We start from the raw sequence: 19863 nt of genomic DNA on the forward strand, positions 1-19863 counted from the left end.
TTACAGCACGTATCTTCAATATGCTATTTTGTCCCTGAAGATGAAATTTAAAAAATATTTTAAGACTTAATTAACTATAACAAATACATCTTTTAATAAAATGTTTTAGGGCAGCCCCGGTGGAGCAGCGGTTTAGCACCGCCTGCAGCCCGGGGTGTGATCCTGGAGACACAGGCAGAGGGAGAAGCAGGTTCCCCACAAGGAGCCTGATACAGGACTTGATCCCGGATCCCGGAATCACGACCTGAGCTGAAGGCAGATGCCCCACTGCTGAGCCACCCAGGCGTCCCTGCAGGTGGTAGTTTTTAAGGTAAAACTGTGCTCCAATTTTTTTTAATCTTTTTTTTTTTGCATTGCACTTTTTTAATTGCACAGGTTGTTTTAAATAAATGGAGAAAGCACTGTAACCAGAGCACTGTTCCTCTCTTACACTAGCAGGGAAAGATTCCATCAAGTATTTACATAGTAAATTTTCATAGTCATACAAAAGATTCTTGATCTTTACTTGAACTGTACATGAGGGAAAGGAGCCCCCTTAGATAGGTGTTCTCTGCTTGCAGAAGCAAACTAAAGGACCTAAAATTGGAGGCCAGCTTGGGATGCCAAGACGAGGGAAAAGAAATATTAAAGGCCCACTCAAATTTCATGTCTAAGACACTTGTCCAATGATGCTTACATAAGAATTTTAGGTCAGAAATGCCCTTAAGATACAGGTACCACCTCAAAAGCTGTAATTCTGGATTATAGTAATATATCTGAGTACCTAGCACTGCTAGATGACAAAAGACAATACTTGAGGTGACCTATAAGATTTGAACAAACAAATACTTTGGAAGAATCCCTTAGGACTGTATACCCTCTACTTTGGCTTTTTTAAACGAAGCACAGGCTTCTCTGCTATCTTCAGGCAGTAAAATGGTCAAGGGAAAGGGTAACAGCACTGATCATTCCTTAGACACTAATCAGCTGGGGAAAGAGTTCATTGGCAAAAGGGTCCTCCCAAGAATGGTCTACACCAAGCAGTGAGCACATGTCGTTGAAGGGAGAAAGGGACCCCTCATATCCACAGTCACTATAAGCATCCAGTAGAGAAGATGGCTTCAGGCAGTGGCTGGATGAAAGTAGATCTGAGGTGCCCAGCTCTGGAATGGAGTCATCTTCTACAAGTTCTTCCTTCACTGAGACAGTGAATTCAGGGAGATCTTTCTCTGAGGGGCTGAAAGGTGCTTCCTCAATTTTCACTACCACATTAGCTTGGGTCTCCGACTCAGAGGGTATCTCTAAGACTAGCGGCTTGGTATATTCGTGGTCAAAAGGAATAAATTCATTAATGGCTTCCAGCTCGGCTGATGAGGTCCCCAGTGATGGAGAAGGGGAGGCCGGTAAGGAACTGGGTCCTTCTGGGTGGACCCCTGGAAGCTGCTCCAGGCTGTAGACTCTGGGGAAGGATGTCTGAAGGACACAGGGATGCAAGTTGAACAGAATGCCCAACAGGGTATCAGACTGAGTCTGAAGAGTCAACGCTGTCAGGATCCATGGGGGGATGCTCTGGAGGGGTGACAACTGGGCCTGCACCTGCTGCGGCCTCACTCCGTTCCCCTGGGCCTGGGTCTCCATCCCCAACCACTGTCCTGACTCCTGGCTCTCAACTACAAGGCCATGAGGTTTCTCTTGTGAAAGCTGATTTTCTAGCAAAAGTTTTTGGTTCCCTTCTTCCAAATCTACCACTTGCTGTTCCAGCTCCCTCATTCGAGCTTTCTTGCGGTCTCTGGCAGGCTGGGCTGCTACTCTCTTTCCTCCTCCTGGGGCTCAGGTGGGGCGGGGGTCGGGGGGCGGCGGGCTCGCCCCACAGAAGCAGCACTTTGGGGGCCTCGGCGGCCGGGCTCTGCGCAGCTGCCACCACCACCATTGCTCTACAGTGTCACCAATTCTTTAAAATTTTTATGCAGATTTCAAGAAATGTGAAGAATGCAAATTTATTTGGATATTATTCTATATTTAGCCATCATTGATCTTTAGCCTTTAAGCAGTACAAAAGGCTCCTAAAATGGAGAGAGGACAAACATGTACTGAAGAATGCATTCGGGTAGTTGGTACAGGGAGCAGTGGGCAATGTGAGTAATGGCATCTGTCTTATGCTTTTGAAATGACATGCTTGTGTTTCTAAGGGGCCCTTTTGAGGACAAATATTGGATAGAAGGTTAATATGTACGATTAGCACTTTCACTTTGAAAAGTTTCTAGTTTGGTCCTCTCTGGGATCTAGGCATCTTGTGAAGGTCAGCATTTCCATGGCTTGGCTCTGGGGTAACACCCAGCAGAGAATACTTTGGGGACGGATTTCTTTCAGTTCGTATCCATTGCTTTCCTTAAGAAATATACGAAGCTACTTCTTAGCTCTGTCTTCTCAGATAATTTTTTTAAGAAGATTTTATTTAGCCATTTGCCTGAGAGAGAGAGCGCGAGAGAGCACAAGGAGAGGAGTGGAAGAGGGAGAAGCAGATCCCCTACTAAGCAGGGAGCAGGTGGGGCTTGACCTGAACAGAGCCATCCAGGCGCCCCTTCTCAGACAATTTCTTAGTTTCATGTTCTCTGTCAGTTTGCACATAGTTTCTGATGCAAAATAACCATCACCTTGTAATAATTTTGTTCATCCTGAACAAATTAAAAGTTTTTCTCTGGAATTTACCTAAGTTGCTTGTTTAAAATGTATTTTTTCTACAGTAAAATAATTCTTCTGGGAACTGTGCATTTTTAAAAAAACAGAAAAATAAAAATACTCAGGCATTGGTTAATGGACCCAATGATAACCTTAAGAGAACTTGTAGACTTATTTTATGCAATACTTATGAGTAAAGCCATGAAAATTACATGGTTTTTGAAGTTGCACAAGTAACCTGTCATTGAACACAAACCACAACTATTCTTTTCTTACTCAGAACACGTAGGACTCCTGTGTGTTTCTTCAGACATTTTACATAAGAGACAAAGAATGTAGAAGGTACAAAGAATGGAAAAACTGGTTAGGAAAAAATTCTGAAATCTCTAAGTTTAAATTTCTTCCTGACTCGAGTCGACAGACTGAGTAAAGACATTTCTTTTTTTTTTTAAAGAGAGCTATTCATATTTTGAATGACTTTTTTTTTTTGGTCCCTTATTGACTTTTTCCATAGATGAGCTTTAATAAAAGCTCTTGGATGCACAACTTATCAGTAACAAAAATCACTTTAAGGGGAAAAAAACATTAAAACTGGCATCTAGTAAATGGTATTTTCAGCTATTTAATGTGTATTGCAATAAGAGAAGCAGGCAAGAGTCATACATAATTCATCAGTAAAGTAAAAGAAGAATCAAAGTGGTTTTGCCTGATAATTTTAGTACCTTTACAATCTTATATTGTTTGTGAATGTCAAAAGAGTTTAACATCAAGAAAAAATCTCAACCTAACTTTGCATCTCAAGGAACTAGAAGAAGAACAAAGTTACCATGAGGAAAGAAATAACAAGTGTCAGAGAAGAAATAAGTAAAATAGAGATAAATCATAGAAAAGATCAGTGAAGCTAAGAGCTGGTTCTTTGAAAAGAGAAACAAAAATGGCAAAGCTTTAGTTAGACTCACTAAGAAATAAGAGGGATATTTCAAATAAATAAAATCAGAAGAGAAAGAGATGTTATAACTGATACCCAGAAGTACAGAGAATCCTAAGCTACTATGAGCAATTATATTGCCAACAATTTAACAATTTAGAAGAAATAGATAAATCTCTAGAAACATACAACCTACCAAGACTGAATCATGAAGAATTACAAAATCTGAACAGACTAATTACTGCTAAAGAGATTCAGTCAGTAAACAAAAAGATCCCAACAAAAAAAGTGTAGGAACAGATGGCTTCACTGGTGAATTCTATCAAACATTTATAGGAGAATTAATACCAATTCTTTTCAGACTTTTCCAAAAGGTAGAAGATGAGGGAACACCCCAAACTCATGAAGCCAGTATTAACCTGACACCAAACAAAGAAGGATGTCATAAGAAAAAAAAAAATATATATATATATATGTCAATGTCTCTGATGAACAAAGATGCAAAAATCCTCATAAAATATTAGCAAACTGCATTCAACAATGGATTAAAAGAATCATACATCATGATTAAGTGGGATTTATTCTAGGGGTGCAAGGTTTGTTCAATATCTGCAAATCAATCAATGTGGGGTGGGGGGAGTTGGGCAAAATGGGAGAAGTGAGTCTAAAGGGGGTTATTTTCCACTTATAAAATACATAAGCCATGTGCATGTACATGGGGATGTAATGTACAGCATGGTGACTATCATTAATACCATATTGCATTTTTGAAACTTCCTAAGAGAACAGAACTTAAAAGTTCTCATGACAAGAAAATGTTTTATTTTTTATTTATTTTTTTAAGAAAATGTTTTAAATAAATATTTATGGTGACAGTTGTTAACTAGAGTGATTGTTGGCAATATATACAAATATTGAATCGTTATGTTGTACACCTGAAATGAATGTGATGTCACATATCAATTATACTTCAGTAGAAAAGATTTTAGGCTGCTGGAATGGAAGATAAAATATCATTATTATATTATGGTAGGAGTAACTCCATAGTGCTAGACTTTTAGTCTTAAAAATATTGCCAAGCTTCTCAAAGACATTTAAAAAACTCATGCTGGGCGCCTGAGTGGCTCAGTGGTTGAGCACCTGCCTTAGGCTCGGGTGGTGATCCCCGGGTCCTGGGATTGAGTCCTGCATCGGGCTCCCTGAGAGGAGCTTGCTTCTCCTTCTACCTATGTCTCTGCTTCTCTCTCTCTCTGTGTCTCTCATGAATAAATAATAAAATCTTTAAAAAAAATAACTCATGCTATGACCCATTTAAATAATATTTGTTACAACAGTAACCCAGAAATCTAGGAACATAAGAGATAAAGAGTCAAACTTATCAGGATGTCTAATATCTAATCCCAAGAAATGTGTATGTAAGTATAATTTTTAAAAATCCAGCATTTTATTATAATAGCAGACTCAGATGCACTTGTAATAAATAATATTTGTGTACCCTTTTCCAAATTTCCCCCAAAGGTAATAATATCTCTTAGAGATGTAAAGACATCTTCAAAACTATTGATTGTACAATATCAAAACCAGGATATTGACATTGATGCTGTCAAATACAAAACATTTCCATCACCACAAGACTTTGTCGTGTTGGGCAGCCCGGGTGGCTCAGCGGTTTAGCGCCGCCTTCAGCCCAGGGCCTGATCCTGGAGACCTGGGATTGAGTCCCACATCAGGCTCCCTACATGGAGCCTGCTTCTCCCTCTGGCTGTGTCTCTGCCTCTCTCTCTCTCTGTGTCTCCCATGAATGAATGAATAAATAAAATCTTAAAAAAAAAAAAAGAATTTGTCATGTTGCTCTTTAATAGTCACATCTTATTTCCAATCCTACTCCCACCTTAATCCTTGGTACCCACTAATCTGTTCTCCCTTTCTATAATTTTGTCATTTCAAGAATGTTATATATTCATGTAAATAGAATCATACAGTATGTAATTTTCTGGATTGGCTTCTTTCACTCAGTGTAATTTTCTAGAGATTCATCCAAGTTCTTTTATTACTGAGTAGTATTCCATGATATGATGTGCTCAAGTTTGTTTAACCCTTAACTTCTTGGAGGATATCTGGATTGTTTTAAGTTTTTGGCTATTAGGAATAAAGCTGCTGTAAAGATCATGTATACATTTTTGTATGAACACAACCATCATTTGTCTGGGGTAATGCCTAGGAGTGGAATTAATGGGTTTTATGTCTTTTGCGTTTTTAATAAAAAAAATACCCCCCCCCCAAAAAAAAAAAACCCAACCAAACTGTTTTCCAGAATGGATGTACCATTTTAAATCCCCAGAAGTGTAGTATGGATGATTCAATTCCTCCATATCTTAGCCAGCATTTGGTTTTGCCATCATTTAAAATTTTTTAAGCCTTTCCTGTAAATGTAGCAATATCTTATTGTAGTTTTAAGTTGTATTTCTCTAATTGCTAATGATATTGAACACCTATTCAAGTGCTTATTTGCTATCTGTATACTCTTTTTGGTTAAGTATCTTTTCACATATTTTGCCTGTTTTTGTTTAAAGATTTTATTTATTTATTAATGAGAGACACACACAGAGAGAGGCAGAGACATCGGGAGAGGGAGAAGCAGGCTCCATGCAGGAGCCCAGTGTGGGACTCGATCCTTGGACTCCAGGATCATGCCCTGGGCTGAAGGCAGGGGCTAAACCACTGAGCCACCCAGGTGTCCCATGCCTGTTTTCTAAATTGATTTTTTTTAACTGGTTTTGAGAGCTATCTCTATATTTTAGATTCTAGTCCTTTGTAAGTGGTGTAAAAATTTTTTTTCCAGTCTGTAGCTTGTCTTTCCATCCTCTTAACAGTAATTTTATCTGGAGATGTATATTCTAATACTCAAAATGTAAGCTAATCATCTATATTCTACTATGTCTCTCTTGTCCGCTATTTTATATGAAGTTATCATGCCACTAATTCCTCAGACTTAAAACTTGAATATTGTATACAATTCCTCTCACTGTTATGCCTCACACCATTTAAGTTTTGTCAATTCTATAAATATAATCTCTCTGATATATGTCACTATTTCTAGTATTATTTTCTTTTTTTTTTTAAGATTTTATTTATTCATGAGAGACACACAGAGAGAGGCAGAGACCTAGGCAGAGGGAGAAGCAGGCTCTATGCAGGGAGCCCGATGTGGGACTCGATCCCCGGACCCTGGGATCACAACCTGAGCCCAAGGCAGATGCTCAACCACTGAGCCACCCAGGTGTCCCATCTAGTATTATTTTCAATTCTTCACATTTGCACCATTTTCTTTTTTAACCAATCTCTCTGCTTAAAAACTCTCCCCTCTAGCTCATTTTATACAATATTATCAAATAAAATTTTAGAAAGCAAAATTTTGGCCTTGTATTTTTTGTAATTTAATGGATTTTAACAGACCCTACCAAAGTGTAAACTCTTTAACTTAAAACTCACCACTCTTATAACTCATTCAGGCTGGGCATAAGAAGTGTAATGGCCCCAAAGGCTTAGGTTCTTAGGAAATGATAAAAAGCTAGAACAAACTTGAGGGTGAAAGGGGCATTAGTCTACCTATATGTACAGTTAATACCTATAGTAAGAGTACAGTAAGTACTCTTAGGAGTATGTGAGGCAAGTAGGCTGTCTAAAAGCCCATAGCAAATTTGAGATTGTTTGGGCTTGATGGTGACTGGCTGTGTACTCTTGCAGGTTATATTAGAGTTCTCTAGAGAAACAGAAGTATTTGTTTATTTATTTATTCATTCATTCATTTATGTTTTATGAGGAATTGGCTCAGAAGCAATTATGAAGGCTGAGAAGTCCTCTGATCTGCCATCTGTAAGCTGAAGACCCAAAAAGCCAGTGGTATAACTCCAGTTCAAATCCAAAGCCCTGAGAAACGGATTGCCAATGGTGTGAATTCCTGTACCAGGGGAGGAGAAAACCAATGTTCTAGCTCAACAATCAGGCAGAAAGAGAGAATTTACCCTTTCTGTATCTTTTTATCCTATTTAGGCCTTTAATGGGTTGGATTATGCCCCCACACACAATGGGGAAGGCAATCAGGTTTACTCGGTCCATTAATTCAAATGTTAATATCTTCTGGAAACATCCTCACAGATATACCCAGAAGTAATATCTAACCCGCTATCTAACCATCCTGTGGTTCAGTCAAGTTGCCACATAAAATTAATCACACAGATCTATCCAACTTCAGATGGATAATGTTGGATATCAGTTAGGACAGTAATGTCTGTGTTCCAGGCATGTCTAATACATAGTTGTATTATCTAATAATGTGCATGTCAAACTCAAAGCTTGAGGCTGCATTTTTAAAATCCTTAAATATTATTTTAAATAAATATCCAGCTTTATTGGAAGACATTTTGAAATACCAACAGGAATAATGCTCCATATCTTTTAGGAGACTTGGCAACATTTTCTCTGGAATAAAGTCAAGAATCAGGAACAAACAACAACAACAACAACAACAAGAATCAGGAAACAATGGTGTCTGAAGAGTCAAAAGTTATATAAAAAGTTAACTCCCTAGAGCTTATTTAATTAAGTAATGAGGTCCTAGACACCCTCATTCAAAGGCTATTTACTTTTTCCAATTTTTATGTATAAATTACTATGAAATATTTAAAAGAAATTTGGAGAACGTAGAAGAAAGAACACAGAAAACAGAAGTGATAGCAAGAATTCTGCTTGACATTGAAGTATGAGAAAGAAATAAAAAGAACAAACATAAGAGCTGAAAACCCTAAATATTAGGATCATTTATTGAGGGCACCAATAACCCTACATTTCCCTAAGGGAACTACAATATCCATTATATATTAATGAATGTCCATAGCGATGTCAGAAAAGTAGGTGTTGAATTTGAGAAAGGTTTTTGAAAAAAAAATTTTTTAAAGAGACTTTTGCTATTTGTCAAGAATGCAAGATATAAATAAATAAATAAATAAATAAATAAATAAATAAATAAATAAAACCTTAAAAAAGGTGGGGGGCATCTGGGTGGCTCAATGAGTTAAGCGTCTTCCGTTGGCTCAGGTCATGATCCTGGAGTCCTGGATGGAGCACCACGTTGGACTCTGCTCAACAGGGAGTCTGCTTCTCTCTCTCCCTCTTCCTGTTGTCCTGCTCATGCTCACTCTTTCTCTATCTCTTGACTAAATAAAAATTTAAAAATAAAGTATTTGGAAAATTTGCCTATTTAGAAGAGTTACTTCCAAGGAATTTTGAATGGTCAAGGTCTTACACTAAGAATATTCTAAGAAACTATTTGCTGATAAAACAGGTTTATAGAGCTTAAGATTGATTCTTTGTTAAGAAAGGACACTCTGGGCAATCCTATGCTTTTAGAAAATGTCCTCTAGGATTAAAGAATCATTAAAGAATGATTGGTTCCTTAAAAGCATAGTAGAAGTGAAGCCATGCATTATCTCAGGATCAAGCCACGCGAAAGAATGTGTTCTACTAACATCGTCATCCATATCTCAGTGTTTGCCAGCTGCTCCCAAACGAGTGGTAGGACAGAGCTTCATTCTTCCTCTTGTAAAACTCTTAATAATGGGTTAGGATCGTCATCCTTGTATATAAAGTTCTATGTTCTTATTCTTTCTATTACTTCCACATAATTTGAGTTTTTACTTTAACAAATTATGATTTAGCATAAGTATTTAAAATATTTCTCATACTTATTCAATAGATAGCTAAGTGTACCAGTATATATACAAGGCATCTTTGTGTAGGAAATGATTATTATTTTTCTATATACTCATTAAAATTATGAGCATTCTACTTTATAAGGCGTTTCAGTTAAAACTCTACTTAGCTTATGAGGCATTTTTTCACTTTTACAAGGAATGACTTCAGTTTTTCCTTCCAGAACTTTTAGGAGAGCCTCCATGTAGTCATCCTTGCAGTCCTGTAGTTGGTGCATCTAGTCTAGTGTTACATTTTTTTCTTAGCTCTTGGTGTGATAGTTTATGACAGTTAGTGTCAAGTGCATCATGCTGTGAGGTCAACTTGTTTGGTGAGATATCATTTGCATTGTTTTACTTGTTCTTTTTTGTATGCATTAAAATTTAAATTGCATAAACATTAGGTATTATATGTATGTTCTGTTTTGGTCATTAAACTATGAAATAACAAGATCATGTGAGTAATCATACTATAAAATAAGTAATAAAGGAAAATTGACTATGTTAGCCAATTTTAAATATTGAGGTTATCATCTCTATTTTTTTTTTTTTTTTAGATTTTATTTATTTACTTGAGAGAGAAAAAGAGCACGAGTTGGGGAGGTGTGTTAAGGGAAGAGGCAGAGGGAGGAGCAGACTCCCCGCTGAGTAGGGAGCCTGACTCAGGGCTCCATCCCAGGACCCTGAGATCATGACCTGGTCAGGAGGCAGCCACTTAACTGACTGAACCACACAGGTGCCCCTATCATCTCTATTTTAAGGGAATGTGATATCAATTAAGTGCAAGTAAACAGAAATTCAGAGATTTGGGAATGCATAAAAATTTTTCCCATTGAAGTCAATGGTATTAAGTTAAGGAACTTGCCTTAGGAGAGTTTAGAATTGGTGGAAAAAACGTGGCTATCTAACTAAAGAATGCACTCCATAAATACTGGTTGTTAGTACCTTGGAAAGTAGTAGATGTAATTTTTCATGGAATTCAGGAGTGACTGGAAAATTAAACGTTGTGTTCATGGGTATTAATAATTGAAGCATTCTTTCCATCCTAAATCTGGGAGTGGCAATGTCTATTAGTAGCATACTTGCGATCATTCATTTTACAAGCTGATGACAGCATTAGGTCCAATCCACATTACACTGTTTATACTAGATAAGCTTAAAATATATTTGTGTAATAGTCATACTGCTTGTGTTTTTCATATACACTAAATCAGTGTAAGCTTAAATATATATCCTCATATATGTATTTATTTATTTTATAGGCTTTTTGCTGAGAGGGACAAAATTCTTTTTCTCTTAAATTTCCCTACAGTACCTAGCAAAGTGTTTGTTCAAGTACTTCATAATTGTTGATTAGCGTTAATATTGCATAATGTTTGATTTCAACTCCTCTCAGCGATTCTTTAAGTTAGATATGGATTTACATGCTTTCTTCATTGATGTTAACACTGACGTCAGAGTTTAAAAGATTTTGATCTGCAACGATTGACTTCAGATTTAAAAAAAGAAGCCAGATATTCTTTTTCCACTGGAATTTTAAAACTTGCATCTTAAGTAGATTTTTAGTGCAGCTCTCAGTTCTAAACTGATTCATGAAATAGTGTTGAGAATGCAGAGTGTACTCAAAATCAGAACATATGGCTTAAAGAATCAGGTTTGCCCGAGACTTTATTTTATGACTTAGAGTGAATTTTATTTCATTGACTCTTCTTTACCTACAAATAAGGCAACCAGACCAGAGATTGCTAAGGTCTTTTTCAACTTTAAGTTCTTCCAAATGCCCACAGTGCAATAAATAATGCACTTTTCATGAATTTAATTTGGACCAGAAATCAGTAACCCATTTTCACTATTCCTGATTTTGCCACTGATCTGGAATAAATAACTTAACCTGCATGACAGTTATAGAGAATTCAAATTCTAAGTGGAAATCCTGTGAGATTTATCCTTTTAGTCATGATGATAGATGGCAAACTATTTTTTTTTTTTAAAAATCAACCAATATCCTTTTTAGATACTCATTCCAATATCATTTGGTATGTGCATAAGAAAAATAAATGAATTTCCTCTTAGCATAAACAAAAAATGGGAAGTGAGAATTTTATCCAAATTTCCTGGCCCATAGTCAGTATTCAGTCAGTACTTATTTGATAAATGAAAAAATAAATTAAGCCAATAATTATTTAGTATTATTACTAAGAATTACATAAAGCAGTTTTCCCGGGGTAGGTGTAATTATCAAGTACTGAAACATTGATGGACACTTAAGTTGATTAACTTATTATTTCTGCAAAAACAATACTTTTCATCCCTTGATTCAACTACCACTGATTTACTTCATCCTTGGGGCTTGTAACATTTTTTTACATTGGGCTATTGCCCTGCCTTGAATCTATATATCAAAGGCACATAGATATGTTCCCTAAGATTCCATTGGTGTGCAGTGAATATTCAAGAACACAGTTACCAGAAGAATAACCATGATCTCTGGCAAAATACTCTTACGAAGTATATATATAGAAGAAAATCTATCTTGGTTACTGTTTTTTTTGGTCTCTACGTTAGGCATTGCACTAAGGGCTTTAGATGTGTGTGTTCATTTTTTTTTTTTTTTTCAGAAAAAACACTTCTACTATAAAGTATATCAATCATGATCTCCTTTATAAAGGTGAAAAAGTTAAAGCTCTGTCAGATGAAGTAATTTGTTTTTGGTGGGGGTTTAGGGGTAGGGGGATATGGAGTTGCCCCTACTGCACTAGTACTTTGAAGTGTGGGGAAAGTACTTGGGAAAAGGACAATGACTCCCCCACACATCCATAGTGAAGTTTCTGACTCCTCATCCATAGTGAAGTCTAGGTTTGGGGGAGAAGATATGGGCGGCCTACTGATAAAAATAATAGCATATACACATATATAAAGTTGACTTGCAAATATATAATCCATAGGATATACATTTTGAGTGTTTTTTTTCTCTAAAAACCAATTAATATTACTTTACCGTAGTCCTGTTTTTTAAAGTGCATGAGGTCTTTGAAATACAGCAGCCATATGCAGTATTTTTTATTCTTGCCATCACCATGATGAAGTGTTTAGACTGAGGTGCAGAAATGTGAAGCAATTTTTCCAAAGTCACACAGTTGATATACAGTGGACCTGGGATTTAAATCTCAGCAGGTCTGGCAGCTCTGGTGGCTCAGCGGTTTAGCGCTACCTTCGGCCCGGGGTGTGATCATGGAGACCCTGGATCGGGTCCGCATCAGGCTCTCTGCATGGAGCCTGCCTCTCCCTCTGCCTGTGTCTCAACCTCTCTCTGTGTGACTCTCATGAATAGATAAATAAAAAAAAAAATCTTTAAAAAAAATCTCAGCACGTCTTACCAATATTTTGTATCTTCTCTTTCTAGACATAATAATGTAGGAACCTTAGTTCTGTATTTAGCCATGTTGTAACTAGTAGAGCTGGCCAGTGGTGTCCAAGCCACAGCTGTGGGAAGTAGTGACTTCTTCCTCTTTGTTAAGCAGCTTGTATAAAAATAAAATTCAGCAATATTGACATACTTAGGAGCAGGCTCTAAGCAACTAAACTAACCAGAAAACATAAGGTCAGACTGTCAATAAGATAGCAGCAACCTTGTGACAACAACCTTGACTATCTAACTAAGGTTTTCATAAATCCCTAAACCAGAGGCACATTTACGTGGTGACCAATGAAGATTCATAATCACCTAACTAAGAGCTGTCTTAAATGTGAGTTTTGTGTTAACTCATTTCATTGTGGTTTTGCAGAACTGGTACAGTTGGCTGCTGGGTTTGGTACTCTACCTGCGAACCCCTGGTTTCACAAGGCATCTAACTTCTGATGAGGGATGAAAGAGGAAGAAGAGGGGGTTTCTAAGCAACAAGTAGAGGCTAAGACAATACCAAAGCATCATCTGTACTTAAGTGTATTACACTTAACAGTCACTGTTAAGTGACACCCTTCCTAAAATTGTAGGGTGGCATTGTAATAAATAGAATTACTGAAAAAAAATAGTGGAAATCTAATGCTGTTTCTTTACATATGAGTTCATGTTTTTAGCAGATGAATTTTTAAGAATATATCTTTGGTGGCAAATTCTCTATAAATTGCAGATCTGCTCTATTTTTCTGTGTTCTTTTGAGGTCACCACACATAGGATAAGCTGTGTGAGAAGGAAGGTTCTAAGAGAAAGCATCTAAACCTGAGAAGAGTCACATTTCAATAACCTAATGGTTTCTTATCCAGGGGAAGCATGTTCAGGTTTTGCTTTTGATCCGTTTGATGTTCTATGCAAATGAATCCTTGGCCTAGATTTATTTTTTTCATAAACATTTCATCCTTTTAGTCCTTCCTATAGGGTCAGGGATACTTTTCTGTCTTGGTCAAACATGTGATAGCAGAGAATTGATGGCCAAGCTTAGCTGTGCCAAGCATTGGCTATCTCAGAGAGACACTCATTATTCTGGGCATGAAGGGGCATTTGTCTCTACCTTTTAGAAACTGTCTTTGACAATATTGTTAGGTGACCAAGAATAAGAATTAGATTGTATAATTGTACACCTGAAACTAATATAATGCTGTATGTTAGCTATACTGGAATTAAAAAAAATAAAAAAAGAATTAGATTGTACATATGAGTGAGAGAGAGAGAAAGTCCATTAAAAGCCTATGAGGAAGTAGGCTTGATGATAAAGAGATTCAAACTCATTTCTGGAATGTAGGAGCCTAGATTCTTGAAATAGCGAAAAGAACTCAGGGAGAAATCACAACCCACAGAACAAGCCATTAAGAGTTTACGGCTGCCTTGTTTTGCAAAGAAATGTTATTTGGGTCCCTGACTACTTTTTTTTTTTTTAAACTCTATCATCAAGTAAAGTTTAATTCCAGGAGTACAAGAATGGTATTATATCAAGACATTGATTAAAACATAGACCCTGATTAACAGTGGTTAAAAGCAGTAATCGATGTATATGAAATCATATTTAAAAAAAATTAAAAAAAAGAAATCATATTTAAGAGGGAAGTGTTGTTTTAATTTTTACAAAAAACACTGTATTAAAATTAAAACTTGAAAATCACTCTATGCCATACACAAAAAGACTTACCTGAAAATTTAAATGAAGAAGAATCTATACATAAAGACCCAGTTTTGCCTTTTAGCTTCTGATATAAAGTGGTTTCAATCCTATCTCGAAATTTTGCTGCAGTATTTTTAAAACAGGATTTAAACTTCAGCACAGCATGTATTATCACTTTCCCTTGGGCTCGGCTGCAGAATAGAAACAGACAAATAAATTATAATTTTATTACTGGAGCCTTGATCATTCTTAATGGAGTCATTTTATAATTTTGCTAAGCAGAGCTCCTGGCAGCTATTCCACTCTCAGGGGGGTAGAAATGGCACTTTATGTCCATGGTGAACAGTAAAGAGAGTGTGATTTAGACTCAGAGGAACTGTGTTTGTATTCTAGATTCACCATCTGCTAACTCCTTGACTACAGCAGGCGAATTTCTTCATCTCTGTAATGGGGATAATATTATTTCCTGGGTTATTGTACACACCATATAAATTAATGTATATGGAGGTATTTTGTAAATGTCAGTGCTGTGTAAAAATTTTATTAGTATATCTATGTATAATAAATCCATGATGGTCTCTAAGAGCATAGGGCCAATAGCACATAACAGAATGAAACTTAACAGGCGAGATGAAAGAATCATTTATTATCTTGGTTTTTTTTTTGTGTGTGTGTGTGTGTTTTCATTTGTTTTGCTTTTAAAGATTTTATTTATTTATTCATGAGAAACACAGAGAGAGGCAGAGACACAGGCAGAGGGAGAAGCAGGCTCCTCTCAGGGAGCCTGATGTGGGACTCGATCCCAGGATTCAGGGATCATGCCCTTAGCCTAAGGCAGATGCTCAACCGCTGAGCCACCCAGGCGTCCCCTGGTTTTTGTTTTTTGTTTTTATTTTTGTTTTGGTGGAGGCACAGTTTGCAAGAGTGGGCCAGTTCTCTCTCATCTGTTGGAAATCATGACTGAGCAAACACCTTAGACTGGATTTATTTTATTTGTAATTCTGACTTGAAGATTCAAGTGTACTATCCAGAAATTTTAAATGGGGATAACTATTACTGACTTGATGAGATATCTATTCTGCTCTATTCTATGTTTCTGTACTTCCTCCCTTCTTCCCAGGCATTTCTCTATATTTATACATCTGAAAATCCACAGCAACCTCTGAGTAGGTGACTCAAGAGAGATCTTGAAAACATCCACTTGCAAACCTTCATAATACCCGTGAACAAAAACAGAAGCCATGGCTAAGATCCAAGATTTTCTAAGTAATTGCAAAGCTTTATTATTTTAATAATATTTTTCCAGGGTAATTCTAGGTAATGGATTAGCTAAGTTTTATATAACCTTTTATTATTTTATGTTTTAGGACATACGTACACCAGATGCTCTTCCTCTAAGCACTATACATGTATTATTTTTATTTCCTAGGTACAGTACTCAGCATTTAGTAGTTATATGTCAATTTACTAAGTATTCTCACCTCTTCTGCTTTTACGCAGGTGCAATGCTAGTATTTTCTTATGTTATTTGTAGAGACAAACCCTTTACTTCTCATGGAATAGACAAGGCATATTGTATTGCTCTGTTGATTTTAAAGATTTTGTCAAACCATAGATGTCACTCTGAACTTTTCTCCTGGATGGGATAACAATCTAAAAATAAACTAAATACAACATATGGATTCTTAATCTGACATCATCAGAATCATATGACCCTCTTTTACACTGAAATCATGAACTAAAAGTTATTTTAATATTACCTTCTCTTGACTCATAAAATAATCTTTAGTTTTATTTGACAAATGCATCTAATTCTTTTCCATTGGCAGTTTTCCTTTCCATTCTTGAAGTTTCAGTTCAGTCATTCAGTCAGTCATTCACTTAACAAGTGTGTATTAGTCCAGGCAATATAGCAGACAGCATTCTAGGTACCAGAGCTACATCCACTACCAGCATATAAGAGCCCAAGGAGCCTGCTCTCATGCAAGTAAGAGAAACAGATAAACAAGAAAATGAAGGTATAAAATAACCTTCAAGGTGTGTTCTATGAAGAAGACAGCAATGACTTGAAGGTTGGAGGTGGCAACATTATAGACAGCTTCAGGGAAAGATTCTTTTTTTTTTCAAAACGTTTTGTTTAAATTTAATTTGCCAACATATAGTATAACACCCCATGCTCATCCCATCAAGTGCCCTCCTCAGTGCCCATCACCCAGTTACCCCAAACCCTCACCCACCTCTCCTTCCACAACCCTTTGTTTGTTTCCTAGAGTTAGGAGTCTCTCATGGCTTGTCTTCCTCTCTAATTTTTTCCCACTCAGTTTCTCTCCTTCAGTGAAGGCCTCTTTGAAGTGAGGTCCCAATGACAAGGAGTGAGTCGTGAGAACTGAGGGAGAAATCTCCCAGAAAAAAGGAATAGCAAGTACAAAGGCCTTGACCAAGACAGACTTAATACTGTTACCACTTGGGGGTTTGGGTCTTGTATTGTCAGATCTTTTTACTTTTCAACACATTCTGAGAATTACGTCTTTTATGTAATATTTCCCAACTTTTACATTAATTAATTAATTAATTAATTTTTAGATTTTATTTATTTATTTGAGATAGTGAAAGAGCAAGCACAAGCTTGGGGAGGAGAGGCAGGGGAAAAGGGGGAAGCAGACTCCCCACTGAGTGGGGAGCCCAATATGGTGCTCAATTCCATGACCCTGAGATCATGACCTGAGCTAAAGGCAGATGTTTGACTGAGCCACCCAGGCACCCCCCAACTTTTATATTTAATCCACAAGTCTTTAAGCTAGATTTGGCTACCTATTAGTTTGCTCCCCCCAGACCAGATATTCTGTATATGGCTTTCTTATCTTACCCATTTTTTCCCTATATTGAAATAATCTCCTGACTTTATATTTGTCTTGTGACCTTGTGCCTTCAAATAAAAAACAAAACTTTATATTTGTCTTGTGACCTTGTGCCTTCAAATAAAAAACAAACCTATGCAACCTTTACCTGAAACTCATAATCAATCAGAATTGGTTCTGGTTAAATAATTTTCCAAAAGATCTTGAATATCGTTTTTTTTTTTTGTTTTGTTCTTTTGTTTTTTTTTTTAACATTTGAAAATGCTAGTGCTTTTGAAGCCTCAAACTAAAATTTATTTCATCCTTTGAATTTATACCAAGTGAAGATGAGGCATGAAGTGAACAGAATTTTCTGCTCTGTGCTTCTTGGGTGATTTTACATACCTTACTTGGACAACATGAGATTTGACATACTGTCTTCTCAGTTTGGATCCATGAAATGTTTCATTTATCTGTTCAAAAGTAAAATGAATGGTGACTTATGTTTTTTTTTTATTATTTTTTATTATTTTTTATTTTATTTTTTATTTTTTTTAAATTTTTTATTGGTGTTCAATTTACTAACATACAGAATAACCCCCAGTGCCCGTCACCCATTCACTCCCACCCCCCGCCCTCCTCTCCTTCTACCACCCCTAGTTCGTTTCCCAGAGTTAGCAGTCTTTACGTTCTGTCTCCCTTTCTGATATTTCCCACACATTTCTTCTCCCTTCCCTTATATTCCCTTTCACTATTATTTATATTCCCCAAATGAATGAGAACATATAATGTTTGTCCTTCTCCGACTGACTTACTTCACTCAGCATAATACCCTCCAGTTCCATCCACGGTGAAGCAAATGGTGGGTATTTGTCATTTCTAATAGCTGAGTAATGAACTTATTAAACTCAACACCAAAGAAACAAACAATCCAATCATGAAATGGGCAAAAGACATGAAGAGAAATCTCACAGAGGAAGACATAGACATGGCCAACATGCATATGAGAAAATGCTCTGCATCACTTGCCATCAGGGAAATACAAATCAAAACCACAGTGAGATATCACCTCACACCAGTGAGAATGGGGAAAATTAACAAGGCAGGAAACCACAAATGTTGGAGAGGATGCGGAGAAAAGGGAACCCTCTTACACTGTTGGTGGGAATGTGAACTGGTGCAGCCACTCTGGAAAACTGTGTGGAGGTTCCTCAAAGAGTTAAAAATAGACCTGCCCTATGACCCAGCAATTGCACTATTGGGAATTTACCCCAAAGATACAGATGCAGTGAAACGCCGGGACACCTGCACCCCGATGTTTCTAGCAGCAATGGCCACGATAGCCAAACTGTGGAAGGAGCCTCGATGTCCAACGAAAGATGAATGGATAAAGAAGCTGTGGTCTATGTATACAATGGAATATTACTCAGCTATTAGAAATGACAAATACCCACCATTTGCTTTTTTTAACTTTTAATTTTTCGTTGTGGAGAACTCCAAATATACACAATGGCAAAAGAAAGAGTATGGTGAACCCCATGAGCCCATCATTCAGCTTCACCAGTTATCATTAAATGGCTAAACAGGCTTTATTTTATTACTACCGGCATCCTAAGAATTAAATAAACCCTTAATATCATTGAATATATCGAAGTTTGAGAAGAGAAAAAAGAGATAGGGGAAAAATAATAAACAGTGAGAGAAAATGGTTCTGAATTAAAAATCATTATTCACATATCCCCACTGAGAAAAATACAGGATTAAGAACTCTAAAGCAAGATAAAAATCAGAATTCAAATCTCAATAGAGGAAAAAATGCAGAGAGGAAATAGTGGTGAACAATGAAACCTGAGGAGGGGGTGTGTTCAATGCAATGAATATATAATTTCAATGCTTGCAGTGGAAGCAACCTACTTTAAGAAACATCCTAGTAAGAGTTTAGAGCATCAGATACTATCTCAGCAAAACCTAATCACTAGAAATAGGAGTGGGGGAGGAAAGAGGAAATAAAAGTGTTAAAAAGCCTTTTCAAGAGTAAAGAATGAGAAGAGAGGAGAGAACAGAAGTGACAGTCATTAAAAGCCTCTTCTAAGGTTAGGGCTTAGGTAAGAGAAATAACTAACATTTGATGGGGCTAATAATTTCTGTAAAACTAGTGGAAAAATAAATGCATCCAATTTTGAGTTCCAGAAAAAATAACTATTAACTAAGTATGTTGAAATTTCCAAGAAGAAAAAATACAATGAAAAACAATTTAAACCAGCCACAAATAAGGAAAAGAGCGAAAACGTAAAATAAATTATTTACTTAAAGGAAACTGCAGAAATAAAATCAAGTATCCTACTTGTTACAATTGATGGGAATAGGTAAAATTTTGTCATTAAAGAATCTATCAGGCTGCATTTGAAAACAAAACCTCGGTATCTGTTATTTATTTATTTATTTAGTTATTTTTTATAAAGATTTTATTCATTTATTCATAAGAGACACAGAAACACAGGCAGAAACAGGTTCCCTGTGGGGAATCTGATGCAGGACTTGATACCAGGACCCCTGGATCACGACCTGAACCGAAGGCAGATGCTCAACCACTG

General features: G+C 36.6%; 1 protein-coding gene and 1 pseudogene across 1 annotated transcript in view; both read right to left on the reverse strand.

Annotated features, from left to right (window-relative positions):
• Positions 1-19863, reverse strand: part of LOC482172 (transmembrane protease serine 11C-like) — a 48840-nt gene that overhangs the window by 14510 nt on the left and 14467 nt on the right. Inside the window, exons 4-5 of the mRNA XM_038556210.1 lie at positions 17675-17742; positions 14460-14623 (exon numbers count right to left, since the gene is read on the reverse strand). Of these exons, the coding sequence (XP_038412138.1) occupies positions 14460-14623; positions 17675-17742 (232 nt within the window). The remainder of the gene's footprint in view (positions 1-14459; positions 14624-17674; positions 17743-19863) is intronic.
• On the reverse strand, positions 896-1909 carry LOC111098635 (annotated as a pseudogene).

Source organism: Canis lupus, chromosome 13 (assembly GCF_011100685.1).
Source record: "Canis lupus familiaris isolate Mischka breed German Shepherd chromosome 13, alternate assembly UU_Cfam_GSD_1.0, whole genome shotgun sequence".
In the NCBI taxonomy this organism is placed as follows: Eukaryota; Metazoa; Chordata; class Mammalia; order Carnivora; family Canidae; genus Canis; species Canis lupus.